This window comes from Elephas maximus, chromosome 18 (genome assembly GCF_024166365.1).
Source record: "Elephas maximus indicus isolate mEleMax1 chromosome 18, mEleMax1 primary haplotype, whole genome shotgun sequence".
NCBI classification, from domain to species: Eukaryota; Metazoa; Chordata; class Mammalia; order Proboscidea; family Elephantidae; genus Elephas; species Elephas maximus.
The window spans coordinates 13,695,121-13,722,898 of record NC_064836.1 but is presented as its reverse complement, the minus strand read 5'-3'; the positions used below and the strand labels follow the sequence as shown (position 1 = coordinate 13,722,898).

General features: G+C 49.3%; 1 protein-coding gene across 9 annotated transcripts in view; it reads left to right on the top strand.

Moving 5' to 3' along the window:
* Positions 1 to 27,778, top strand: part of PIK3C2B (phosphatidylinositol-4-phosphate 3-kinase catalytic subunit type 2 beta) — an 84,816-nt gene that overhangs the window by 39,908 nt on the left and 17,130 nt on the right. For all 9 annotated transcript variants that reach the window (XM_049857896.1, XM_049857897.1, XM_049857893.1 and 6 more), the window contains 15 exons: positions 866 to 1,012; positions 1,690 to 1,723; positions 2,610 to 2,805; positions 4,006 to 4,128; positions 7,771 to 7,938; positions 8,516 to 8,627; positions 10,666 to 10,808; positions 12,288 to 12,476; positions 13,637 to 13,730; positions 13,898 to 13,992; positions 14,983 to 15,163; positions 15,837 to 15,944; positions 16,549 to 16,641; positions 17,712 to 17,841; positions 18,699 to 18,832. In XM_049857896.1, the coding sequence (XP_049713853.1) occupies positions 866 to 1,012; positions 1,690 to 1,723; positions 2,610 to 2,805; positions 4,006 to 4,128; positions 7,771 to 7,938; positions 8,516 to 8,627; positions 10,666 to 10,808; positions 12,288 to 12,476; positions 13,637 to 13,730; positions 13,898 to 13,992; positions 14,983 to 15,163; positions 15,837 to 15,944; positions 16,549 to 16,641; positions 17,712 to 17,841; positions 18,699 to 18,832 (1,947 nt within the window). The remainder of the gene's footprint in view (positions 1 to 865; positions 1,013 to 1,689; positions 1,724 to 2,609; positions 2,806 to 4,005; positions 4,129 to 7,770; positions 7,939 to 8,515; positions 8,628 to 10,665; positions 10,809 to 12,287; positions 12,477 to 13,636; positions 13,731 to 13,897; positions 13,993 to 14,982; positions 15,164 to 15,836; positions 15,945 to 16,548; positions 16,642 to 17,711; positions 17,842 to 18,698; positions 18,833 to 27,778) is intronic.

The window sequence follows — 27,778 nt, the reverse complement described above, 5'->3', positions numbered from 1 at the left end:
TGACAACCTTGGAAACTCTATACGGCAATTCTACAGTACCCTATATAGGGTCGCTATGAGTCAGAATCGACTCACGGCAGTGGGCTTTGGTTTAAAGCATTCAGGGAAGGCTTTGTGAAGAAGGTAGGATTTTAGCTGGTCCATGATTTAAATTTGTATAGGACAGACAGGACAGGTGAGGGAATTCCAAAAGTGAAAACTGCAGGAGCAACAACAGCGCAGACGGGGGGGGGGGGGGGGGGGGGTGTGGCTATGGAAACGAGATGAGATTTGTCTGGAAATTCTATGGTGAAATTTATGAGAAACAAGGCTGAGTGGGCAAGCCTCGATATGGTCTCTTTGGCCCCCTTGCTATTCCTTCCAACCCAACCAACCCATTGCCATCAAGTCATTTCTGACTCACAGCAACCCCATCGTAGGACACAGTAGAACTGCCCTGTAGGATTTCCAAGGAGCGGATGGTGGATTTGAATTGCCAAAGTTTTGGTTAGCAGCTGAGCCCTTAGTCCCTGCGCCACCAGGGCTCCTGCTGTTCCCGAGAGATCGGTTTTCTTATGTATCCTGGGGGAGACCCTGTGTGTATTTGCCACAAGTAGATGGAAGAGGACAGAGGGAAACTGGGAATGAGAGGATGTTTGGGGAATGTCTGAAAGGAGAATTGGGGAATGTGGAGTCCTGGTCCATCTAAATTTACTGAGAGAGATTGTTCGTTGATGCTTAAAATAAAGCACAAACTCCCCTCGTTACTTCTGAGGGTCCTTAGCCTCTAATCTTCCCAACCCACTGACCCATTCCTTCTAAGACTGGGGGGAGGGGGAGAGGGTTGGAGGCCGAGAGTGCCAGCCTCGCATGCTGCCTCCCACAGGGGGACTTCCCACTGAATGCTGACAGGGTGGTCCAGTCTATCAAGGCCATCTGCAACGCCCTAGCGGCTGTTGAAACCCCAGAGATCACCAACGCTCTCAACCAGCTGCCCCCCTGCCCCTCCCGCATGCAGCCTAAAATTCAGAAGGTAAAGGGACTCAGACACTAGGATGGGGAAGGAGAATAGGGGGACATTCATGGGTTCCTGAATTGCCCCATTGCTAGGGCCATTAGGTATCCACTTATAAAAAGACTCTATCTATACCTCCATCTTTTATGAGTCAGCAGTTTTATCACAAGAGTTCTTAGAACATGAAGGCCTAGTGTACCCCCTCTTTCAGAGGATGAAGGTGGGCTAGGGTCTGCCCCTGGGACTGATGGCCACGAGTGGCTTCAGGCCAGCAAAGTCTTTAGTCACACCCCTGAGGCATTGCCTGCAGTGTGCGTATCCATCAGGGTGCAAAACCAGACCCGGAGGAAGATCTCCCCAGAGCTGGGTGCTCCTCCTCCCTCTTTCAGGGGTGACTACAGTGTGGCTGTGTGACATGCAGACAGTACCCCCAAACTGTGATCTGCACCAGAGGAGCCGAAAGCTGGGCTGTCTCATCTGGGTGGACACCATGATCTTATTCTAAGTCTGGCTCAGCCTGTCTATCACACAGATCTGCCCCAAACCATGACTCTATCCTCCCGGGGGAATCTCAGCTCCTCATATTCCAGCTCGGCTTGGTCCAGATGCACACAGCTGTGCATAGCCCTTCTTCCAGCTGTGGCAGAAAAGGCCGTGGCCCTGAAGCTCCTCTCTCTCTTCTTTTTGCCCAACAGGATCCCAGCATCTTGGCTGTGAGGGAAAACCGAGGTAGGGGAGCTGCTCTCTGTCTTTGTCCAGTAGGAGTGACTGAAAACTGCACTTGGTGCCCGGATTCCTTTTTCTCGCTGGCCCCCTTGATTTATGTGTCCAAGTCTGCCTGTGTGTGTGTGTGTGTGTGTGTGTGTGTGTGTTTTCCTATAAGAGGTGTGAGCACAGCTGGAGAGCATATTTCTTTCCACCAAGTGTTCTCTCATTATTTTTACTAGTTATTCCTAGTGGTGTCCCTGGGAGATGGTGATGAGGTGAAATAAGTGTAGGGGTGGGTGTGGGAGGCAGAGCTCGCCCTGGGATCCAAATGGGAAAACTCCAACTTGCTTAGTTGTGATTATTCTCATAACCCCTAGGTTTCCAATTTAGAATGGGTCTCAGGAGAAGGTGATAAAAGAATTTTTCACTAGGATTTCCCCTGTTGAATCTTTCAAGCAGGGCTTTGCCCTACAAAACCCATAGCCCTGGGATTCTTAGGATAGCGATTCCCAGTCTTTGGGATTTCATGGACCAGTAAAATGTCCCAAAAGTTATTTTGGGGACCAACATAAAATTGCCACCTTTTTATTGTGCCAAACAGTGACTTTAAAAAAAAATAACCTATGGTCACTATATTATTACCATCATTTCCTAAAACAAAGGACATTGTAACACTAAGTTGCAATAAGTACAAGTAAGGACAGTGTTTAAAATTGAATAACTATCACCTTGTGAAAAGCTCCTAACATGGTCCTGATTTTTCTCATTTCCCCAGGCCACATGTATTAGAAACTGACTGGCATTTGGGAGCCACTGTCTCAGGCTATCCCATCCTAGCCAGTGCCATGGCGCCAAGATGGGGTTTGCTGAGGCCTCACATGCTTTCCTGCTGACCTTTCTTTCACAGAGAAAGTGGTAGAAGCCCTAACAGCTGCCATCTTGGACCTGGTGGAGCTGTACTGCAACACCTTCAATGCAGACTTCCAGACGGCGGTACACGGGAGCCACAAGCATGACCTGGTTCAGGAGGCCTGCCACTTCTCTGGGCCACTGGCCTTCACTGTCTATGCCACCCACCGCATCCCCATCACCTGGGCCACCAGGTGAGCTCAGGCTGATGGCCTCTAGGGAGGGAGTATAGTTTGACTTGCTGATGGGCTCTCCTGTCTGCTTGTGACCACGGTTCTAAGTCTTAGGATACGTGGTGTTGTGGGGCAGCCTGGCTGAAGGGGTGGGCTAGGTGCCTGAGGGGGGCTGGGACATCCCAGAGTTGGAGAGAGAAGGTCCGCTAGGAGATGGTAAAGGGGCCACAGGGTTCAGGCCTTGCCATTTCCTCCGAGTGCTGGCTGTGTGGGCACCTTAGCCCCCTCCCGATCCAAGATCCAAGGCCAGCTGATGGAGACATGGCGACAGATGGCGGGTTCCCAGATAGAGTGCAGGCCCCGTGGCCAATGACTACACTTCCCTGTTGATGCACAATGGCAGGGGCGGAGAGGGAGGCGGTGACCCTTTGTCTGGGGTTCCCCAGGCCTGCAGGGGTGGGTGGAGGGGGAGGTTCATTTGGTAATCCTGGCTGCTGCCCGATCCCCATCATCCAAGGCCTGGGGGAATAAGGGCTGGGCCCCACCTCCAGCCCTTCCTCTCCTCCTTCCCCTCCCTCCCCTCTTTCTTTGTTCCTTACTTAATGTATTCCTCTGGGCCATAGCTGGAGAACAAAGGAGGCGGCCTGGGAAACCAGGGCCTTCTCTGACCTCTTCTGTCAGGCACCTGTCAGGAGCCGCAGGGACCCCCATGTGCTGGCATTCATGTCGGCATATGTCCGTCTTTCTCCCCACCCTCCTCGCCTGCCCTGCGAGTGAGTGTGTGCAAATGCATGTGCGCGCAGACACATATACATACGCATAACACACACAGGCATGCAAGGATACACACACACGCGCACACACGCATGCACGCACGCACGCACGCACACACGCACGCATGCAGGAGCATCTGATAGCCTGGCCTGGATCTGTCTGTAAGGAGGAAGCCGGAAGGCCTGCGCCCAATGAAGGAAGAAAAACCACCAGGCTCAGCATGGAGCTTGAACTGGGCAGAGGAATCCAGATTGAATTGCGTCTCTCAGGAACACTTCCTTAAATCAAGCTTGGTTGTCTTGTCCCCTGGCCCATGTCACAGTTCCCAGAGGCTGAGAGTTTACTGGGCGGGGGCGGGGGGGGGGCGGGGGGAGCAAGTTGGTGGTTTGGGTGGCTGAGGCCGAGTCTGGACACCCTGTGTCCTGACCTGCACCCTTTCTGTGGCAGCTATGAAGACTTCTACCTCTCCTGCTCTCTCAGCCATGGCGGCAAGGAGCTGTGCAGCCCCCTGCAGACCCGAAGGGCTCACCTCTACAAGTACCTCTTTCACCTCATCGTCTGGGACCAGCAGTAAGCCATTCCCTGGGTCCCAGCGCCCAGCCCACTGCACACCTGCTACTCTTCCTCATGTGTGCCCCTGGTACCAAATAACCAGACTGGGACAAGGAGCTCACACCTGGCTTAAACCCAGGCTCTGTCGCTAACCCTGACTAGAGAAGGTCTTCAGCCTCTCAAGTCTCTGTTACTTCCCTGACTCTTAAATGGAACAAGTATAGTTTCTACCTCTCAAGTCCTTCTGAGAATCCAGTGAGAAGTATTCATACAGACTCTTTGTAAACCATAAAGGGCTATAGAAACACTTTTTGTTTTGATCTTGCCTCCCTTAAAAAGTTTAAAGGGTCCAAAGGATTCTTAACTTTTCCTTCTTCCCAGGGTTTTCATAGAATAGAGAGAAGGGACTGTGCTTTCTCCCTTAGAGACAGAGAGGGAAGGTTGTCTAGGGGAAAGAATAATGGGCTTGAAGCCACAGGAAGAAGGCTTTATTGCTAGCTAATGCTAAGTTCTCTCTAGCTTCTCTGTGCCTTAGTTTCTCAAATCTTAAAATGGGGTTATTTGTTTAACTCAGAGGAAGTTATGGCACTGAAATGAGATAGGCAGGCTATAAATATGAAACCATAATCACTGTTCATTACAATAATGATGTTAATAAATAGTCATCAGCCAAGCGAGGCAGGAAGGAAACGGGGGCGAGCATGCCTTGAACGGTGGGGTTGCAGGTGCCTCTGGGCTGTGCCTGGACTGGGCTGTGTCCTTCCTCCCTCCAGACAGTCAGAAAGTCCCTTGTTTGCTGCCTCCACCCTCCCTTCCCCAGACTGACTATGGGGTTTATCTGACGCTCATGTGTGCAGCAGAACCACAACTTAAATATTTGCGGTGCAGATTAAAGAGGCTGAGGTGGGTCCTGGTGGAGGGCAAGGGTGCAGATCAGATAAACGAAGAGTCTGTGGAAGTGCTGTGAGCGTGGGGTCATTTTACAGAGGGCAACTGGGGACTCAGACCCTCTATCCTTTCCTCACATTTTATGTAATTCTTAGCCTAATAGTGATGTAAATGAAGGGCCTTCATCAAACCACCTCCAGAGCAGGAGAAACTCCTTGGAGGCAGAGAATGGCTGCACTAAATGGCTCTTGAGTTTCACCAGCTCCTTAGGAGCCTTTGGCCTTAATTACTGCCAGCTGCCCAGGGGAGGGTTACTACGCAGTGCTCTGGCCCAGGTGAACCCCAAAAATGGGTCTCAGAGGGTCAGAGGCATAGGAGCAGCCTTCTTGCCCAGTGCAAGGCCCATCCTACCTCAGCCTGCGTGCTTTGGGCCCCCAGGGCCTGTCTCATTCCACTCCCTGTCTGAGGTATCTGTCTGGAACCCTACAGGGCTAGTCCTCTACCCGCAGCCTGGTGGAGGGAGCATCTCAGCACTCCTGTCCCAATGCCCAGTGGGAGACCTCTTAGCCCCTTCAAGGTCAAGACCAAGGCACTTGGAAGCAGGCGGTCCAGTGTAGGGTTCAGGGCCCAGGCTTTGGGGCAAGTCATCCTCTCCTACTTACTATCAGTTGACCTTGGACACATCGTTTAACCTAAAATGGAGATGATACAGTAAAACCTGCGAAAGCCGGAACCTGTGTAAGGCAGAGACCAGTCAGAGAAAGAAAAATGCAAATATTTTCCACTAAAAGGGGGAATAGAAAAGTGCACGCTGTCAAAGGCTTGAAAACTTGTGAGACCTGGAAAATCGAAGCAGTCCCATTAAGTTCCGGCTCTGACAGGTTTCACTGCATGGGATCATTGGAGGGGCAGTTAGGACATCGCAAGTAAAGAACTTGGCACAGTGCCTAGCACACGGTAAGGGCTTTTATCTTCATCTTTTTGTTGTTTGCTGCGGAAGCCCTCTCAGTTCCAGTTTCTCTGTTCCAGGGACTGACATAGTGTTGATACATGGGGATATTTGTGCATGAAAGTATTATCAGTGTAGCCCAGCTCCAAGGCAGTGATCACGGTGTCAAGAAGCAAGAAGCGCACAGACAGTGGGAACAGACATCATGTATGTTAAGCCGTGTCCTCCTTTTCACTGGTGAGGAAGCCAAGGCAGAGATATAAGCTGCCTAAGGTTGTGAGTGCCAGAACCAGGGCTGGGACCTTCCTGGAGGATGCAGCCCCTGTGATGTGATGTTGAGGAATGGGTTGCAGAGGGAAGAAGAGGGAGGAGGTTCGGGGCTGCAGCCAACAAAGTGGCTATCCTGACAGAACCCCAGTGTAGGTCCACGGTGGTTTCCGTGGAGGATGTACTTCGGTGGAGGATGTACTCCAGGACTAAGGAGAGGTGGCTTTGGAATGTTCTAGGTTTTAAGGTTTCAGTTAGAAAATTAAGATTTCAGTTGGAAAGTCTCATTCTGCTATTCCCCCAGACACAAAGCAGGAAGCCTCTTCCTGGGTGAAAAGAAAGTCATCAGAACCAGCTCCCTGTCCCCTTTGCTATGGGGTCAGCTGATTCTCCCACTGTCACAGTAGAAGGATCAGCTAACTCTCAAAATAGGCCCAGCAGCATCGTCTGCCACCCCTGGCTAAGCCCCCGCCTAGTGTGTCCACTGGCTGCTGGAGAGGCCCTAATTATAGCCATGGGCTCCCCAAGATAGAGGCAGCTGGGCCAGGGCAGGGCTCTGCCAGTCTTTGGGAGGAGGGAGGGAGAGGCACACTTAGGTGGAGATTCCCTACAGGAGTGAGGGGCGGCCGTGGAGGGAGGCTGCTTTATCCCGAGACCTCTGCCCTGCCTCTGTGCCCTCTGGTGTAGAAGCTGCTGGGCCCTGGGCCTGCCAGGAGGGTGTGACTGTGGATTTTGGCCTAGGGACAGCTTCCCCTAAAGGTAATGTGGGTCCTCCGTCTCTTTCCGCAGCTCTTCTCCCCTCCTTAGCTCACCCCACCGCAGTTCCTCATCCTGAACTGGGAAGGTGTGGCAGGGTGTGGTTCAGGCTGAGCAGCCAGAGAGAACATCTGGGCCTGGGTTGGTAGTGGCCAGTGCTTACGAGTCTCAATTGTCTTGGCTCTACAAATGAGATTTCTCACCGCTGGAGGACTTTGGCTTTGCAGATGTTTTAGGGCGAGAACAAACCATCGTGTGCCCCTGGGGCTGGGAGGAGAAGGGGAGGTGAGAGGACAGGTGGTAGAGCCATGGGGAGGTGAACTGAGGGCAGAGAACGTGGTGCTGCTTCCGGGTTCCTCTCAGCAGGGCAAGTGGCATGGGGGATGGCGGTGGTCAGACTGAAAAGGGGGACAAAAGGCAGATTCTTGGTGATCCTCTGCAGAAACCCTAAGTCAGGAAAAGGAGTGGAGCTTTCAGGATGGGACATGTAGTCACCTGTACTCCGAGATGGCTCTGGAGAAACAAGCTCTGTCCAGTTGCTGTGGGCAGCCTTGCAGCCAGGGCTGTTTGCCACCCTCCTTAGAGGGCCTCACACAGAGTCCAGACTGCTGCTCGGCGAACCCATGGAGGCTTTGCTGCAGCCTGGGACCTGTCCTGGTCCTGCAGGGTGGCTTCCCCCGGACACAAGTCTGACAACCTGCAAGCAAGGCCAGATTTTCACCCTTCTTTCGACCTCCTGGGCCACTCGTCCCTTGCAGCTCCAGGGGTGGCACCTCTGACTTGGTTTCCTGTCCTTCTAGGCTCTGCTTCCCTGTGCAGGTGAACCGGCTGCCTCGGGAGACCCTGCTGTGTGCCACCCTCTATGCTTTGCCCATCCCCCCACCTGGGAGCTCCTCGGACACCAATAAGCAGCGGCGGGCACCCGAAGCCCTGGGCTGGGTCACCACCCCGCTCTTCAACTTTAGGCAGTATGTGGGCTCCAGGGCAGTGGCTTCTCAGCTGTGGAAGGTGGGGGGCAGAGTGAGGGGCCCAGCTGCTTCACTGGCTGGAACCCCTCAAGAGGGCTGGTCATGGGGGGACTCACCAGCAGAGAGTAGTGTGTCCCAGCCCTGGCAGATGGAGCCAAAGCACAGAACTAGTGACCAGGACCGTTGGTGTAACCAGGAGCTGCTGGGTAGGACTGGCGGCCCAGGACTGTTGTGGGGGGAAGGGATGTGGAAAAGCAGTACTCGGATAACATGCCATCTGGGCTTGTCATTGGAAGGACCTTAGAGGTCACCTAGTCCAGCCTCTCTACCTCGTGTAAGCATCCCTGCTCCCAGGTCATCCAGACTAGGGTGTAGTTAGCTCAGGAAGCCTTGCCAGAGGGCGAGAGCTCCAATAGCAGAAGGAAGAGGCCGTGGTCTGTGAGGAGGACCAGAGAGATGGGTGTTGGGTGGTGGCTTCAAACAGAAAAGGCAGATTTTTGGATTGGGGGAGCAGGAGGAAAAATATCTGCTTAGCAAATTTCTTTTGTTGGCACATTCCATCCTCCATCCTCCCTAGAGTGCTGACCTGCGGCCGGAAGCTTCTGGGCTTGTGGCCAGCAACCCAGGAACACCCTGGTGCCCGATGGAGTGCACCTAATTTTCACCAGCCAGACAGTGTCATCCTGCAGGTGAGACTCCAGCCTCAGTTCTTTCTTCCCACCCTCCCATCAGAACCACTCCTGAGTAAGTGCCATGTTCTCCCACTGGAGGTTTGGGCTGGGACAGCAGGAGAACATGCTGGAAGTTTGGGAGTGGGAGGATGATAAGATTGAAGTAACTGAGTGAGTGTGGTTAGAGCCGGAGTGGGAGGGTGAGCTCTGTGGTATCTTCCTCCGGTCTCCTAGAGGTCAACTTTGATTTCAGGAAACCTGAAGGTAGGGGCTGAGACTCCCTGAGCAGGGCTCTGCCAGCTTTTTGGAGAATCTTGTGTTGAGCCATCTTACTGCTGAATCTGATCAAAGCTAAGCTGTCCCCTGTTGGGGCTCCAGGGGCAGCCCTCCCCCAGCTAGTCACTCAGTGCTTTAGTGGGGTGGACTCATTCTCCAGGGAGAGGAGGAGGAGCTGGTTAGGTCCAAGGTCTAGTTATCAGTTCCTGACGCTTTCTTGTGGCCATGATATGCCTTGATATGGAATATAGGGTATCAAAGTTGATATAGAATGAAATAGAATATATAGAATAGCAGCTCTATGAAGCGGGTGTTTTATGTGTCTCATCACTTACTCTATCCCCAGGGCCTAGAACAATGCCCAGTGCGTATTAAGGCTCAATACACATTTTCTGAATGAAGGAATGTAGAACTCTTTTTGAGAACTGGGTCACTCAACTCTGATATCAATTTTAGGGGAATGAACATCTGGAGGCCTAGAGAAATGGGACCCAGTATTACAGTTCTCAGAGTTGGGGGCCCTCACCTGGCATGTTGTCCCACTTCCCATCAGGAAGGAATGCCCCCCAGAACCACACTGAAGGCTTCCCAACCTCAGCTGGGCACTCCCAGAGGCTCAGCCTGGTGGCTTCTCTGTTCAAAGTTCTGAAATGGGGCTGGTCCTCTCACTAACATGCATCTCAACCTAGCCTGTTCCTCCCTTGGCTGTTTTTTTTTTTAATTAAAAAAATTGTGGTAAAACTTGTATAACATAAAAAACCCAGTGCTGTTGAGTCAATTCTGACTCATAGCCACCCTATAGGACAGAATAGAACTGCCCCATAGAGTTTCCAAGGAGCACCTGGCAGATTCAAACTGCTGACCCTTTGGTTAGCAGCCGTAGGACTTAACCACTACGCCACCAGGGTTTCCATATAGTTGGCAGCAGTGGAATTTGAACCCACGCCCCCGCAGGGACTGGAGCCTTAATCCACCGCCTCATTAGACCACTCGGCCACGCATAACATAAGATTTGCTAATTCAGCCACTTTGAAATGTACAGTTTGGTGGCATTAATTATATTCTCAATGTTGTACAACTATCCCCATTCTCTATTTCCAAAACGTTTTTATCTATTGCCCCAAACAGAAACTCTGTACCCATTAATAACCTCCCGTTGTCCCCTGACCCCAGACCCAAGTAACCTCTAATCTACTTTCTGTTTCTATGCATTTGCCTTTTCTAGAGATTTTGTATAAGTGGCATCATAACACTATTTGTCCTTTTGTGTCTGGCTTATTTCATTCAGCCTAATGTTTTCAGGATTCATCTATGTATGTCATAGCATGTATCAGGACTTGATTTTCTCTTTTTGGTTGGATAAATTCCGTTGTGTGAAATCACTGTTGCTTATCCATTCATCTGCTGAGGGGTGGCTGTTCCATCTTTCGACTATAGTAAATAGTGCTGCAGTGAACATGGGTGTACATGTGTCTGAGTCCCTCCTTTCAAGTCTTCTGGGCGTGCACCTGGGAGTGGAATTGCTGAGTTCCCTTGCCCGTTTTCTCTTGCTCTCTTTTTTTCCTTCCCATTTCTTGCTGAAAAAGTTACAGTAGAAAGAGACTCTAGAGATCACCAAGTCCAACTGTGTTATTTTATAGACAAAGGACCTGAGAGAAGGGAAGAAGGGAGAAAGGCAGGAACTCTGGGGTGAGAGAGAAGCTAGAGATCCTGATGGGTGGCTGCCCCCATTCACACTGGCTGTTCTCATTTCTCCACTTCTCTGATCCCCCTCCACCAGATTGACTTCCCCACCTCAGCCTTTGACACCAAGTTCACCAGCCCTCCTGGAGACAAGTTCAGCCCCCGCTATGAGTTTGGCAGCCTCCGGGAGGAAGACCAAGGCAAGCTTAAAGACATCATGCAGAAGGAGTCCCTGTACTGGTGAGGCCCAGGGCATCCCCCATGCATGGCTCAGGTCCCCCACCAAGTCTGTTACTTTCTATCTGACATTCCCTTAGCTCCCCACACCAAGTCCCTGCCCTCTTGCTTTGGGAGGTAGGATGGGGTGGGCCTTGTCACCTAGGTAGGAAGTGGTGGAGAGAGGTCTGTGTGGAGGCCAGCCCCCATGCCCTTTTCCATGAGCTGATACTAGGAAAAATGAAGTGGAAATTAGATCTGGGAGTGCCCATCCCCACGCTGAACTATTGGTCCAGATTTTGTCCCGAGAGGACCAGAGTTTTGTCCTATACCCCAGATATGCTGTCTTACTTGCTGTCCTCTGGGGCAGCTGGCTACTGCCCTCAGCACCCTGCCCCCACCTCCTGCCCCTTCCACACCCACAGCCTTTGCAGCACTCTGGCCCTGTCACTTTCCAAAAAGGATCAGGTGTCAAAGCAAGCTGGCAGCTCTCAGGGGTAAGCGCATCCAGGCTGATCTTATCCTCCGGCTTCTCCCGCTAGGAATGGAGAAGGCTGGGTGGGAAAAGAGAGCTGGAGGAGCTGTTGGGATCTGGGCTCCAGGCTCCTAGCTCTGTCTACATACCTCTCTGCCTGGCGCGTGGCCTGTGCATGTGTTGGGTGGGGAGACATAAGAGAGAAGGGGCTCATCTCTCCCTCATGTTCCACCAAGGGCAGCCAGAGCAGCTGCAGCCCTCTCCTGGCCCCATTCCTCTACTGACCCCTCACTTCATTATCCCCTCTGCTCCCTTCTCCCATTAGACACCTGATCTCCGGCAAGGCCCGATTAGCTGCAGGTTCTATTAAACTGCCAGCTGGTTCCTGGAGGCCCCAGGAGGCCTCTCAGCTACCCAGACCCTGACATGTGGGAACCACTGCCCTCTGGTGGCTCAGCTTGGGAGTGGTGCCCTGGGACACCTTTGGGAGAGGTGGCAAGTTTGGTGCCCTTGGCCTGTGCGTTCTGCCTCAGTCTGAGATGCCCCTGAGTTAGGATCAAAGGGGAGATTTGGCCCTGATCCCCAAACTTGGCTCCACACTCAGATCACCTGAGGGTCTGGTCTTTGAAAACTACTGATGCCTGGCTCCCATTCCCAGACATTCTGATTTAACACTTCCTGGGTGTGACTTTTTGGTTATTTCCACCTCTTGGCTACTGTGAAAAGTGCTGCAGTGAACGTTGGTGTACGGGCTTCCGTTTGAGTTTCTGCCTTCAGTTCTTCTGCGTGTAGACCTAGGACTGGGATTGCTGGGTCATATGGTAGTTCTGTGTTCAACTTTTTGAGGAACTGCCAGACTGTTTTCCACAGTGGCTGCACCGTTTTTACATTCTAGGCATGGGGTTTTTATGAAGTTCCCCAGGTAATGCTCAGGTGCAGCAAAGTTGGGGAACCACTACATTGGGGCGTGTGTAGCATCCCCTTGGAGTAATACTGTGCCCTCTCCCACCGCCCGCCCCCGTCCCCAGGCTCACTGATGCTGACAAGAAGCGCCTGTGGGAAAAGCGTTATTATTGCCACTCGGAGGTGAGCTCGCTGCCCCTGGTGCTTGCCAGCGCCCCCAGCTGGGAGTGGGCGTGCCTTCCTGACATCTATGTGCTGTTGAAGCAGTGGACCCACATGAACCACCAGGATGCCCTGGGGCTCCTGCATGCCATGTGAGTGTGATGCCCACCTTTCCTGACCACGTGCCCTTCCAGAAGCCAGTGCTTGGCACTGCCCACCACTGACCTGAGCTGGCCCTGGGGAAGGTAGTGACGTGTGCCTGTGTCTCCAGGGCTTTTCCACATTTCCTTTTACTTTGTCTCAATTTTTCATCCAACATTACGTTGCAAACGTGTCAAATCCAACAAAATTGAAAGAATTGTACAGAATTTATACCCATCACCTAGCTTTATTGCTAACCTTGTACTGTCTGTCTATCCACTCTGCTCTCCACCCATCCATCCATCTTATTTATTTTTATGCATTTGGAAGTAAACTGGCAAACATCATTAAATTCCCTCCTAAATATTTTAGCATGCGTATCATTAACTGCAGCTCAGTGTTTATGGTTTTTCCCTTTTGAGGTAACATTTATAGACAAGAAAATGCCCAAACATTAAGTGTACATTTGCTGAGTTTTGACAAATGCATACACCTGTGTAACCCAAACCCTATCACTTAGCTAACACCTTACCAGTCCTGTCTTTCCCTCCTTCCCCTGAAGGGCTGTCTGGCGACATGAGGCTCCCAGGCTCAGATCCCTGCATCCTAGTATTCCTGGCTGATTTCTCCCTACTCTCAGTTATCAGCATCGACTCAATCCACGTGTCCTACCTTCGGGACTTTTTAGGCAATGGCCTTGCTAACCTCTTACCAGAGTAATTCGGCCAAGGTGTACTGGCCTGTGCAAAATTCCACTGTTCTGTTATTTGCCTGGGAGATTTGCATCTCAGGATGGTACCGAGACACGATAATGCTGTAACCCACGTGAAAGTTCTTTGACGATAGGAATTTCTGGCACAGTGGGACTCAAGGAAGAGATCTGTGGGAATAGGGCTGGGGCTGAGGACTTTACCCCATTTTCTCTACATCACACAAGGAATGAGAGTGGTCACCCACCTGTGCCTCTGTGGCCTGAGGTGGACTCTGACCATGGGGTGGGATCATTCCGGAGAAGGTGCTAAGGACCCTTCTAGTGGCTTTGGTGAACCCCAAGGAACGTTGCCTTTCCTCCATCTATGCCTGTCCACCCTCTGAAGCGTAGGCGGTGAGGGGGTTTGGCTGTGCCTCAGAGCCTGTGGCTGGGTGTCAGGGCCTGGGCTCTGTTTTGCAGCTTCCCAGACCAAGAGGTGCGGCGCATGGCTGTCCAGTGGATCAGCTCGCTCTCGGACGCCGAGCTGCTAGACTACTTGCCCCAGCTGGTACAGGTGGGTAGACTAGCCTGCCCTCCAGTTCTAATGGTCCAACCCCAAGACCCCAAGTCAGGCTGCACTCTGCCCCCTGAGAACCCGGGGTCCCCAGTGGGCCAGCAGTAGGTGTAGGTGGGGGCAGTTAACAAAGCCTCATGCGTCCATCCTCCCTTCCTCCTATGCAGGCCCTCAAGTATGAGTGCTACCTGGACAGTCCCTTGGTGCGCTTCCTCCTGAAGCGAGCAGTCTCTGACTTGAGAGTGACTCACTACTTCTTCTGGTAAAGCTGTGTGCGGAAGGGTAGGGGGAGATGTGTGGCCTACACGCCGGAGTGTTTCACTCCAAGGCCTGCAAGGGTGAGGGGCTGAGTCGTCAGGGCTCCAGAATGCTGCTGACGTACCCTGTGGCCTTAAGCTGGCATCTTGTCCTCAGGCGGCTCTCAGTTCACCCCACTGCAGTACAGTGAGGGTCATCTCTGCCCTTCCCTGTACCCACCTGTGGCAGAAATACACAGGGGAACTAAGCATAGGCATGCTTTGAGCTCCCTCTGCTCAAAGACTGAGTGGACACAGACTTAGTTGTGGGGACAGATAAAACACGCCTGTATAGGGTCTGCGTGATGTTGTTGTTGGGTGCCGTTAGATCGATTCCAACTCACAGCAACCCCATGCGACAGAGTAGAAGTGCCCCATAGGGTTTTCTTGGCTGTAATCTTTTTTTTTTTCTTTCACAAAATCTTTATTGGCCTTTTTTTTTTTTAATTTCATATACTTTTTTTTTAATTTATTTATTGTGCTTTAGGTGAAAGTTTACAAATCAAGTCAGTCTCTCGTACAAAAAGCCATACACACCCCGCTGTGCACTCCCAGCTGCCCTCCCCGTAATGAGATAGCCGTTCCTCCTGTCCACCCTGTATTCCCCGTGTCCATTCAGCCAGCTCCTGTCCGCCTCTTCCTTCTCACCTCGCCACCAGACAGGAGTCACCCGCACAGTCTCATGCGGCTACTTGAGCCACAAAGTTCACTGCTCACAAGCATCACTGTCTGTCTTATGGTCCAGGCCAATCCCTTATGTGAGCAGATCGCCAGGTCTTTCTCCCGCAGCCACTGGGTGGGTTTGAACTTCCACCCTTTCAGTTAGGAGCCAAATGCTTAATAAATTTTCCCTCCCAAATTTGGGTGGGTTTTAGACTTGGGTTTGGCCCCCTCATCCCCGCCCTTGCCTGTGATCCCTAGACTGTCCAGGCTTCACACTCCCCTCTGCCTTGTAGGTTGCTGAAGGACGGCCTCAAGGACTCTCAGTTCAGCATCCGCTACCAGTATCTGCTGGCGGCCCTGTTGTGCTGCTGCGGGAAGGGGCTGCGAGAGGAGTTTAACCGCCAGTGCTGGCTCGTCAACACCCTGGCCAAGCTGGCCCAGCAGGTCCGGGAGGCCGCCCCGTCGGCACGGCAGGTGAGCCGGGAGAGGCTGCCTCTGCCCGTTTCCAGCCCCAAGCTTCTGCGGCCGCTCAGGTCATTAACCTCTCAGGCATCCTGACCAGCAGGGTAGCAGTTTTGTTTGTTGTCAAGGCTGAGCACAGTTGTGTAAGTTGCTCACTGCCCAAGAGCCCCCAACCAGAGGGAGCAAGTGAGGGCTGAAATCCAGCCATACGTGGTTCACTAGGCTGTGAGCCATGGCTCAGGACTGCAGCCACCCACAGACAGCACCTTTATCTGTTTGCACAAAGGTACTTTCTTGGGCCAGCAGCGTTCCTGGTTGCCAACATTTAAAACCTGTGAAATTCCATAATAAAGTTTAGATTGTTGGCTTCCCTGGCAACAGCCTGAATAACAGCTCCCCCTTGAGAAGTGGCCTGCCTGCCTTCATGATGGCCTGTTCCACGCTGTTCTGTTATGTGCCTGGCCTCCACAGGTCCTTGGGCTTGCTGCCCCTGTACTGTCCCAGGCTGGGGGATGAGTCGGGTGGTTTTCCTTCTTCAGGGCCCTCTTGAAGGTGGCCCATCCTCCTCAGGGGGTGGTTTTCATGCAGCCACCTCTGGGCACCCACTCCTGGAGGACACCTGGCTCTGAGTGGAGCTGATAGCCCCTCACCTCAGCTCCCACTCCCCTTCTCCCCTCCCTCTCAGGGGATCCTCCGCACTGGCCTGGAAGACGTGAAGCAGTTCTTTGCTCTCAACGGCTCATGCCGCCTGCCGCTCAGTCCCAGTCTGCTGGTCAAGGGCATCGTGTCCAGGGTGAGTGACCAGTAGGTCTGGGACTCTCAGAGTACGGAGGGTCTGCAGAGTGTGGTTGTCACTGACTTGCTTAGTCATTGAGAGGTACGAGGAAGAAAGGCGTATTTGTGGCCTTCTCCTCCTCCCAACATGTGTGGACTTTTGCCCACCAGCTGTGCAGGGTGGAGGACTTGGGTTGGAGGCTGGGTGTCCCTCCCTGATGATGTTGGAGATGTAGTCAGGGAAGGTGATGATAATGGCAGCTGTCATTTCACACTTATGGAACACTGTCTCTGTGCCTGGCACTGTCCTCTGGGCTTTATCCCTGCAGCTCCATGTAGTCGGTATTACTGTGAGGCCATTTTACAGAGGAGTAAACTGAAGCCTAGGGACGGTATGTGACACACAGAAGTCACCCAATGGGAAGTTGGGTGCAGAATGCCCTGAAGGGGTGAGAGATCAGAGGCCGGAGTTGAGGTCCTAACAAACTGAACCTGGATGACGGGTGCTGAGAAATCTGGAGGAGATAATGAGCGGGTCCTGGTGGACCAGCCATAGAAAGGCAGACTGCACCTTGATCCCTTTTCCTCCCTCACCCGCTTCGCTGCCCTCTTTGCCATGGCAGGACTGTTCCTACTTCAACTCCAATGCCGTCCCCCTCAAGCTGTCCTTCCAAAACATGGACCCGCTGGGTGAGAATATCCGTGTCATCTTCAAGGTGAGAGTCCTTTGCTCAGGATGGTGGGACCAAGGTGGGGCAGAAGAGGGTAGAGGAAGCACGGGGGTGGCAGAAGCAGCCCCGGGCCATTTTCTCCCCACTATTCCATGCTGCCTTTCTGATCCGTGAAAGACTGTCAGGTGAAAAAGGAAATAGTCTAATTCTGGGCAGTCCCCAGGGCTAGGGACAGAGTGTTGGGAAGCATAGCGAGGTAACTGACAGCCCATTTTGCAGAAGCCCTTTCTAGGAGTCGGAGCTGTCCAACAGTGGAATGGGTAAGGTGGTGATCTGCTTGTCCCTGGGAGTAATCAAGCAGAGGCTGAATGACCATGTGGCAGGGATGTTAAAGAGGAAATTCATATATCAGGTGTAGGTTGGACTAGGTAAACCCTAAGCTCCCTTCTGACTCCAGCACATCCACGATTCTGAGAAGTAAATGATAGTCTTGGAGCATGTAATCTAGTGGAGGAGACAAAATGATTTAGTAGCTTAAAGTATATATTTGCTGTGTGTAAATTCCAAACCAGGGGGACAGGGTGGGGGTGGGGGCTGATGGTCAGGGAGGAAGAGGATCTGTTAAAAACTCATTGCTGTCAAGTTGATTCCGACTCATAGTGTGACCCTATTGGACAGGATAGAACTGCCCCACAGGGTTGCCAAGGCTTGGACAGGATAGAACTGCCCCACAGGGTTGCCAAGGCTGTTGTCTTTACGGAAGCAGACAGCCACATCTTTCTTCTCTGGAGCAGCTGGTGAGCTTGAACCGCTGACCTCTTGGTTAGCAGCTAAGCGATTTCACCGCTGCACCACCAGGGCTCCTTTGAAGGGAGCCTGAATCCAGTTCAAGTGGTGTGTGGAGTGGAGGGAGGATGGGACACCGCCTGGGCACAGCGTGAAGGCTTCTTGAGCCTGTGTTAGCTGAGTGAGCAGGTCAGAGGTGCAGGTGGGAGGACAGGGCCATCCCTCCCTGTCACTGTCCTTTGGGCCCACCTGGGAGCCGGGGGGTGGGGAGGTGATGGAGACCAGCTCTGGCACATCCGGCCCTGAGGCCATGCTCTTCCTCCCTCCAGTGCGGGGACGACCTTCGCCAAGACATGCTAACCCTTCAGATGATCCGCATCATGAGCAAGATCTGGGTCCAGGAGGGGCTAGACATGCGCATGGTCATATTCCGCTGCTTCTCCACCGGCCGGGGCAGAGGTCAGTCGGGAGAAGGGGGTGAAGACGCAGGTGGGAGGGAGGGGTGGGCCCTTTGTTTACTGCCCTCTGCTCGTTCCCCAGTTCCCCAGCACGAACTCTAAATGTCTCTGGGAAGATGAAAAGGAGAAGATTGTTTCATTAGAGGCCGTGAAATGGCATAAAAAAAGAAGGAAGGGAGAGAGACATAAAATAAAACAGACGTGGAGACATAAGAACCAAACCTATTGTATAGACTTTGCTTGGTTCCTGATTCAGACTTAAAAAAAAGACATTTTTGAGACAATTAGGAAAATCTGAATGTGGATTGGGTATTAGATCATATGTAGGAATGCATGCTAAGTTTTGGGATATGACGATGGCATGGTGGTATGTCTGCGTTAGTTATATACTTGAAGTATTTATGAGTGAAATAACATGTCTGGAATTTGCTTTAAAATACTCCAGCCAGGAAAGAGAAAAAAAAAAAAAAAGCAGGGCTGGACGAGTGAACTAGGGGAAACAAAATTAGCAAAGTGTTAACTTTTGAAGGTGGGTAATGGCTGTATGTGAATTTATGGTACTGTTTCCTCTGTTCTTATGTATATTTGGAATTTTCCAGTATAACATTTGAGAATGTAAAAGAGCAGTAGGTATGAGCTGGGAAAGCAGCAAGTCACAGGGTGGCATATGAGACTTGGGGAATGACCCTCCTTTCCACCGTTATCCTTGCCCCCGGTTTCGTGCCCGTATTATCAGGCTTAGTCCCTCTGCCCTTGAGCCTGACTTATAGGGGAGCACCCCACAAAGCCCTCACAGTCCACTCCCCACAGCGCCCCTCACTCCGCTCTGGAGGGTGACCCTGATTCCTCCTCTCTCAGGGATGGTGGAGATGATCCCCAATGCCGAGACCCTACGCAAGATCCAGGTGGAGCACGGGGTGACGGGCTCCTTCAAGGACCGGCCCCTGGCTGACTGGCTGCAGAAGCACAACCCTGGTGACGAATACGAGAAGGTAGACCCAGGGGCTGCGGTGTGCGTGCCTGACTGGCGCTTGGCTGTCGTCTTACTTTCCTGGTTGCTATAACATAGACCACAAGTGGGTGACTTTAAAGAACAGCAGTTTATTTTCTCATGGTTCGGAGGCTAGAAGTCCATACCCAGGGTACACGCTCTAGGGGAAAACTCTCTGTAGGCTCTGGGGGAAGGTCCTTGTCTCCTTCAGCTTTTGTAGCCCCAGAATTCCTCAGTTTCCTGGCAGTCTTCACTTTGTATCTGTCTTGTAGTTTTTGCTTCCTTCTGCATCTAACCTGCTGTTTTTATATCTCAGAAGTGATTAGGGCCAGTACACACCCTGTGTTGACACAGCCTCATTAGCAAAAAATCAAATCCCCCTGGCAGATCCAGTTTTGTTCTTGACTTAGTTTTTGTCATGGATTTGAGACTTAGGACACACCAGGTGTTACAGAGTAGAACTGCTCCATAGGGTTTTCTTGGCTGTGATCTTTACGGAAGCAGATCACCAGGCCCATTTCTTCCTCGGTGCTGCTGGGTGGGTTCCAACCATGCCAACCTTTTGGTTACCAGCCAAGTTTGTGCTTCCTTCCTGGCAAATAGAGTTTTGGAGAAGGGGGGCCAATTTTTGAGAACCCCTCCTAATCGTGCCTCCATCTAATTCCTCCTGTGCTCTCAGAGGGGCTCAGTGGTACCTATAGAATAAGAGTTTATTGGGAGAGATGTTGGAGACCATTTCAGTCCAATCCGCCTTTTTATAGATGTGAACTAAGAGTCACTTAGTTGTTCCTCATTATGGAGCTGGTTTGTGGCAGGGCTGTAACTCGCTCTAGGATTGGGGTTCAATATGAGACAGAGGTAATAGAAAGGGGCCTGGCTTGTTCCTAAGGCGGGACTTCACTAGGTGGTAGGACTTTGTGGCCTACTATGGTCCAGCGCCGGTTCACAGCTTCACAGGGCTAGTCCTTGGGATGATTAGATGTAGGGAAGGAGGGAACAAGTCACAATAACCAAACTCATAAGAGACTGACTATGAGCCAGGATGCTAATTTATATAAATTTAACTTCCAAGGGGATCCAGATACTATATATATATATATATATGTATATATATATATATACATATATATATACATTTCAGTGTTTAAATTTTATTTATTTTTGTCATTGAGAACGTACACAACAAAACATATACCAGTTCAACAATTTCTACATGTACCATTTGGTGACATTGATTACATTCTTCGAGTTGTTTAACCACTCTTACCCCCCTTTTCTGAGTTGTTCCTCCCCTATCAACATAAACTCAGGGCCCCCTAAGGTTCCTATCCAATCTTTGAGTTGCTGTTGTCCATTTGATCCCATATAGATAGGTAAGATACCCTGGTGGTGTAGTGGTTAAGAGCTCCAGCTGCTAACCACAAGGCTGGCAGTTTGAATCCACCAGGCGCTCCTTGGAAGCTCCTTGGAGTAGTTCTACGCTGTCCTATACAGTCGTTACGAGTCAGACTCGACCTAATTTTGAATTGATCAGTGCATTTTATCCCTGAGGAAAAACCTACACAGGAAGCCAAATTATGATTAGAATGTTGTTTAGTGAACATGTAATTAAAACAAACCAAACCCATTGCCGTCAAGTTGACTCTGACTTACAGTGACCCTATAGGACAGGGTAGAACTGCCTCATAGGGTTTCCAAGGAGTAGCCAGTGAATTCGAACTGCTGACCTTTTGGTTAGCAGCCAAGCTCTTAACCACTGCGCCACCAGGACTCCGAACATGTAATTAGATGATCTTAAATGGTCTTAAATGTTTGCATTCCCCAGGGTTTAATTCCTAGCCTGCTGTGTGCTCTCTCTGCATTCTTTTTGTGTCAGCCCAACCTCTCTTATTACTTTAACTACCACCCATATGCTGATGGCTTCCAAAGCCCTTGCTCTGGCCCTCTTCCCTCCCTTCAAATGTATACTCTTTAGCCATCTGCTTCTCACACATACCCATTCGTGTTTCACCAACGCCTCAAGCTGGTATAGGCAAAACCAAATTTCCTGTCTCGCCTTCACCTCTTAAAACCTGCTTTTTGTGTGTTTCGTATCATTAAATGGCATGTTGCTGTCCAGTCACCCAAGCCACAGACCCGTGACTTTCCTTGATCTTTCCTTCTGCCTCAGCTCCTGCAGTACCACGCCCTGTTCTTTCTTCTCCCCTAATACCTCCCAACTCCGTCCTCTTCTTTCTGTTTCCTTACAAATGCTTTAGTTCAGCTATTCGCTGTCTGTCCACTAAACCACTGGAATGGCCTCTCCTCCTTCCACTGCATCCTCTGCTTGGTTTCCTGAGTTTTTGTTTTTTTATGAAGTGCAAGCCTGCCCATGTCAATCCTTTGCTCTAAGTTCATCAGTGGCTCCCTATGTCCTTAAGATAAGTCCAGCCTCCTTAGCCTTGCATGCACAGCCTTTTATAATCCAGCCTGTCTACCTCTGCAGTCTCATCCACTGCGCTTTCCCATCTTATGCTCTGGCTCAGGGCGTCGCTTGCCTTTTCCTCGATAGCATTAGGCAGTGTTCCCTTTGCCTGGAACGCCATCTCTCCCTTGCCCATCCCTTGAAACCTACTCCCTTCATTGATACCGAGGGTAGAGTTAGTTTCTCTGTGTGTGTTCTTATTACATACATTTATCATGTTTACTATGACACTCGTTACACCGGTAGGAAGTAATCACAGTTCTAACACCTGGTACAGTGTTGCTGTGTGGCGGGTGTTTAACGCCTGAAAAACATGTGGAAGGTAAATAATACGTGGGGGCTGGGGGAAGAATCGATATTATTTCTCTCCAAGAGTAGAGGGGCTTTTTGTGGAGTCGGGCTATATTTGCCTACCTGGGCCTAAGGAAAACCCCCACAACAATCTCATCAGGTGAAAACACGCATAGTATAGTTGAAAGAGTTGAGTTAAAATCATCTCATTACCTGCCTGCCATGATTTTTGGGCAAATCAATTAACTTCTTTGAGTTTCAGCTCCCTTGTCTATAAGGTGAGGGGACTGAGCAGTTGCTAAGGCTCTTCCACCTCTAACAGCCTACAGATGTTTAATGGTGGTCTCTGAAAGGTACTTTCTTCCACTGGCAAAATGTGCTGGTTCCCTGTGGTGACTTCCAGGAGGAAAGAACTAGAGATGTCTTTCTTTTGTCCAGCTACTCATCAGAGAGGTTCTCTTCCATCCTACAAGCGAAGCCCCTAGATCAGGAGGGCATCCCTTTATGTGATGAGACTTCTTGCCAGTAAAAAGCTAGCCTCTGGTGTAACTTAGTCAGGTGATAAGTGCTGAGTAATTTTCCCACAGGCATACAGCTGTTTTGTGAGCCAAGACTGGATGCATTTAAGGAAGAAAGGATATCTGTGAGAGGAAAACCAGCTAACAGAGGTGAAGGTCAGGCCTGGGAGTTGATGGTCTGTATTACTTGTTAAGCAGTTTCTCTTCATTCATATATGTATTTCCCTTTCATAGAAATCACCTTTTTCTTCCAGAATTCTGTGATATCTTTATAGACTTTCCATTCTTGGTTTCCTGTGGTTTGATCATCCAGTCGTAATATGACAAGTAGTGGGGTGGGGGGCAGAGGAGGGCTTCTGTGTGTGGCTGGTTTTAGAATAGGGCTTCTGGAACAGCCTAGAAGCCCTCAGGGGGGCTTATAATTACTTGGGATATAAGACCCCTGACCCCTGGAGAATGGGGGTAGGTGATGGTTCAATGGCAGAATTCTCACCCTCCATGCAAGAGACCCAGGATTGATTCCCAGCCAATGTACCCCATGTACAGCCACCACCCGTCTGTCAGTGGAGGCTTGCGTGTTGCTGTGATGCTGAACAGGTATCAACAGAGCTTTAGACAAAGACAGACTAAGAAGGAACGCCTGGCAATGTACTTACAGAAATCAGCCAGTGGAAGCCTATGACTCACAGTGATCTGATCTGCAACTCATGGGGATGGTGCAGGATCCAGCAGCATTTTGTTCCATTGTGCATGGAGTCACCATGAGTTGGGGTCCAACTCCATGGTGGCTAACAAACCCTGGGGAAGTGTAGATGAAGCACCAAGTGAATGGTGGTGGCGGTGGATCTGTAGGGCTCAGAGGAGGAGCAGGAGTCAGTCTGAGCTGGGAAGGTCTGGGAACAGTGTGGGATTCAAGGAGGGTCCTTGAAAAAAATTTGTGGAGGGAGAGAGGATGGATGTTCTACATCTGGGAAGCTTTCTCTCATTCTCAATTTTGTACATTTCTTGTTGGCTATGACAACTGTTGCCAGCTGCTGATGAGACTTTCTTGAGTCCTTGAGAATTCTGAAAACCTCACAAAGTGCATTGCAGTGCTGATTCCTGGACAGATTAAGGTGGATTCCTCTTCCCCTATTTTAAACTCAAAAATATCTCTAACACATTTTACCAACTAGAGTTGTCTGATTAACACTGCCTCAGCACTTCTTTGGAGTGAGGTGACTTTAGTTAGCAGTTAGCTGGTGTCAAGAACTCTGGGAATGGCAGTTTTATTTGGGGCAAGAGGAAGGGCAGGAGAATTCTGAGCAGGGTCAATAAATGTTTGTTGAGGGAATTAATGAATGAACCATGCCTACTTCCCAGTTGTGATGAAAAATGGCATCAATGAAAGCATCTTTTTTTTTAATAGTATTTTATTGTGTTTTCACTGAAAGTTTACACAGCAAATTAAGTTCCCATTTAACAGTTTATACATAATTTGTTCAGTGACATTGGTTATATTTTATACAGTGTGTCAATTTTCTTATTACTTCTGTTCTGGTTGTTCCATTTCCAGTAATCTGATCGTCCTGTCCCCTTGCTTTCTGGTCTTTGCTTTACAGTAAATGTTGACCATTTGGCTTCATATAAATGATCTTTTTAGCCAGCACAGTACTGATGGGTGATATTGTTTATTTTATGAGCCAGTTATGTAGCTAAAAGATGGCCTTATGCAATAGTTTTGGTGCAAGGTTTAAAGAATTATCTCAGGGCAATAGTCTCGGGGAGTCTTCCATTCTCAACTGGTCCAGTAAGTCTGGACATTTAAACAACTGGAGTCCTGTCCACATTTTATTTCTATTTTATTAGGATCCATCTATTGTGGCCATGATCAGAATGGATGGTAGTGGTAATAACTCACCATCTATTTCTCCCACTTAATTTTTTTGTGCTGAGTAGTTTATTTTTATATACTGTCTTTTCCTCGTATTCATTGTTGTTGATTTTGTTTTTGCTGAGTCTTTTTTTTTTTGTATTTTATTTTGATGAGTAGGATTGTTAGTCTCCTTTATGGTTACCTTAATATTTACCCCATTTTTCTAAGTTTAAACCTAACGTTTATTTCTTTATATCTCCTTGACTTCCTCTGCATATGAAAGATCTATGACTACATTTTTTAGTCCCTCTTTATTGTTTTAATGTTGTCATCTTTTACATAATGACATTGCTGTTTCCCTCTTTTGAGCACTTTTTAAATCTTGGTTTATTTTTGTGATTTCCCTATCTGGGTTGACATCTGGTTGCTCTGTCCTGTGATCTAGTCTTGGGTTGGTATCTGATATTATGGATTTTCTAACCAGAGAACACTCCCTTTAGTATTTCTTGTAGTTTTGGTTTGGTTTTTACTAATTCCCTAAACTTCTGTTTATCTGGAAATGTCCTAATTTCACCTTCATATTTGAGAGACAGTTTTGCTGGATATATGATTCTTGGCTGGCAATTTTTTTCCTTCGGTGCTTTATATAAGTCATCTCATTGCCTTCTTGCCTGCATGGTTTTGGCCGAATAGTCCGAGCTTATTCTTATTGACTCTCCTTTGTAGGTGACTTCGTTTATCCCTAGCTGCTCTTAAAATCTCTTTTTATCTTTCATTTTGGCATGTTTGATTATAATATGTCTCGGTGACTTTCTTTTTAGATCTACCTTATGTGGAGTTTGATGAGTATCTTGGATAGATATCTTCTCATCTTTTGCAGTATCAGGGAAGTTTTCTGCCAACAAATCTTCAACAATTCTCTCTGTATTTTCTGTTATCCTCCCTGTTCTTGTACTCCAATCACTCGTAGGTTATTTCTCTTGATAGAGTCCCACACGAGTCTTAGGGTTTCTTCATTTTTTTTTTTTAATTCTTTTATCTGATTTTTCTTTGAATATATTGGTGCCAAGTGTTTTATCTTCAGCCTCACCAATTCTGCCTTCCACTTGCTTAATTATGCTCCTCTGACTTTCTATTGAGTTGTCTAATTCTGTAGTTTTATAGTTAATCTCCTGAATTTCTGATTGCTGTCTCTCTGTGGATTCTTGCAGCCTATTAAATTTTTCATTATGTTCTTGAATAACCTTTTTAATTTCTTCAACTGCTTTATCTGTGTGTTCCTTTGCTTGTTCTGCGTTTTGCCTGATCTCATTTCTAATGTCTCAAAGAGTTCTGTATATTAATCTTTTGTATTCTACATCTGGTAATTCCAGGGTTACACCTTCATCCGGAAGGTTCCTTGATTCTTTGTTTTGAGAGCTTATTGAAGTGATTATGGTCTTCTTCTTTACGTGATTTGAAACTGACCGTTGTCTCCGATCCATCTATAAGTTATTGTATTAATTTATTTTGTTTGCTTACTGTATCCTAGCTTCTTGCTTTGTTTTGTTTTAATATGCCCAAGTAGGCTGCTTGAGAGAACTAGCTGGATTATTTGCACCTTTGAAGCTCCAGCGTCCTATCACCAGATGACTAGAGCTGTTACCAGGTATATGAGCCTGGGAGTCCATTTACTTTTCTTGTATGCATTCAGCTCAGGTGTCCAGGGAGTTGATCATCAAGTGCATGGTACAGGCTCTGTCCTACAGTCTTAGAGGGGCAGGGGTAATTGGTGTAGGCACAGGTATCTGGCTGCAGCAGGGGGTCACGCTCTGAACAAGGCAAGGGGCTGACAACTGTCCCCTGAGTGTCTGTGAGCAAAGCGCATCCCTGTTCCCTAGAGCACACAGGTAGGTGGGTTCTGCAGCTGGATCATGGGCACCCGGTGCTTTTGGTTGTAAGGACTGGGAGGTACCACTTGTCCTTGGACCCCTGTCACAGGTGCCTAGGTGACATGGGTAGAGCCACCAGTCCTTAGGCCCCTGATGTGGGTAGGCGAGGACCATGTTTAATAAGCAAAGTGGTGTCAAACGTCAAAAACCCACCTCTCCACCACAGAGCTGAAACAGTTGCAGTCTGCCAACAAGGGCCTATTCTTCTGGAATGGACCCGCACAGGTCCCTGCAGGGGTGATAAGTTATCAAAGTCCATGGACCATCTATGCCTGGACGGGAGCCACTTCTGTCCTGAGCTCCTCAGCTTAGTGGAGCTGGCAGATTATCTTTTCCCCCAGTTGTGAATTTATTCCTTCTCCAAGGCTGGGAGAATGGCTCAGAACACTCAGCAGCACCTATCTCAAGCCCAGGGAAACTGACAGCCACAGAAATTGGCTTGGGGCTGGGGCCACGGTAAAACAAACACAAGCACTTAGCTTTTGCCGAGAGCACTGTTCTCTGGTTCCAGAGGTGTGAGTAGGCTGTGTGGCTGGATGTTTCTCCCTGAGGAAACCACATCTAGAACGTACTGCCAGCCCTGCTGCAGTCGCTCCAGGGGAGCATGCCCGAGGGGCGCTGGTTTCTGACAAATCAGTTCCGGCAACTCCTCACCGCTTCTGAACCGTCTCTCCCACCCCCGGCTGCTCAGTCCATTTTCTAACTTTGCCTTTGATGTTCAGAGCTCCTAGCTTGTCATAAGTATAATCGTTTTGCTTGTTTTTTCGGGTCTTTGTTGTAAGAGGGATCACTGGAAGCATCTGACTACTCTGCCATCTTGGCACTATCTATTTCATCTGGTCTCAGGGTAGATGAAGTCATGATTCGTGTAGACTGTTAGTCCTGTGGACTGGCTTCTTCTCTGACTCTTTGGTTTCCTTCAATGTCTTTTACTGCAGGTGCATAGAGGCCAATAGTTGTATCTTAGATGGCTGCTTGCAAGCTTTTAAAACCCTAGATGCTACTAATCCAACTAGGATGTAGAAACTAAATTTTACATACTATATTTGCCAGTTGACTAAGTTGCCCCATAAGGCTATGGTCTTAAGCCTTCAGACCCTACAAACCAGTTCCTTGAAGTGTTTAATAAGTATGCATGTTTATGCTCCCTATGTGGTTTATTGTATATATGAATATATATGGATGTATACACTCACATATGTATACACCTGCATATAGATATATCTGTATGTGCCCACCTATATGCACATATGTACATACCTACACTCTTGTGTGCATACAGACATGCATGTGGGTCCACACTCCTATTAAGTTGTTGTTGCACAGTTGTATATGTCCTAGCATTTACCAAAAACCTACTTTTTTCTTGTATACTTCTTAGTGACGTCGTTTTCCTTGGTCAGGCTGTGCACACTTCACCCACATTTGGTGTTATATTTCCCATCCCCCCAAATAACAAGTGTCTACTATCCAGAGAGTGATGTCTCCCCCCCTCCCAACTATTCCTGGTAACCACCAGGGAACACTGGTTGCAGTATGTATACCTGTTCTTGTCTTTTTATATTAGTGAGATCATACAGTATTTGTCCTTTTGTGATTGACTTGCTTCACTCAGCATAATGTCCTCCAGTTTTATCCACATTATATTTTGAGAACTCATCATTATTCTTTATGGCTGCATAGTGGTCCATTGTATGTATGTACCACATTTTGTTTATCCATTCATCTGTTGATGGGCATGTAGGTTGTTTCCATCTTTTTGCTATTGTGAATAGTGCTACAATGAACATAGATGTGCATATGTCTGATTGTGTCTTTAATATTAGATCTCTAAGGTATATACCAGAAACCCTGGTGGCGTAGTGGTTAAGTGCTACAGCTACTAACC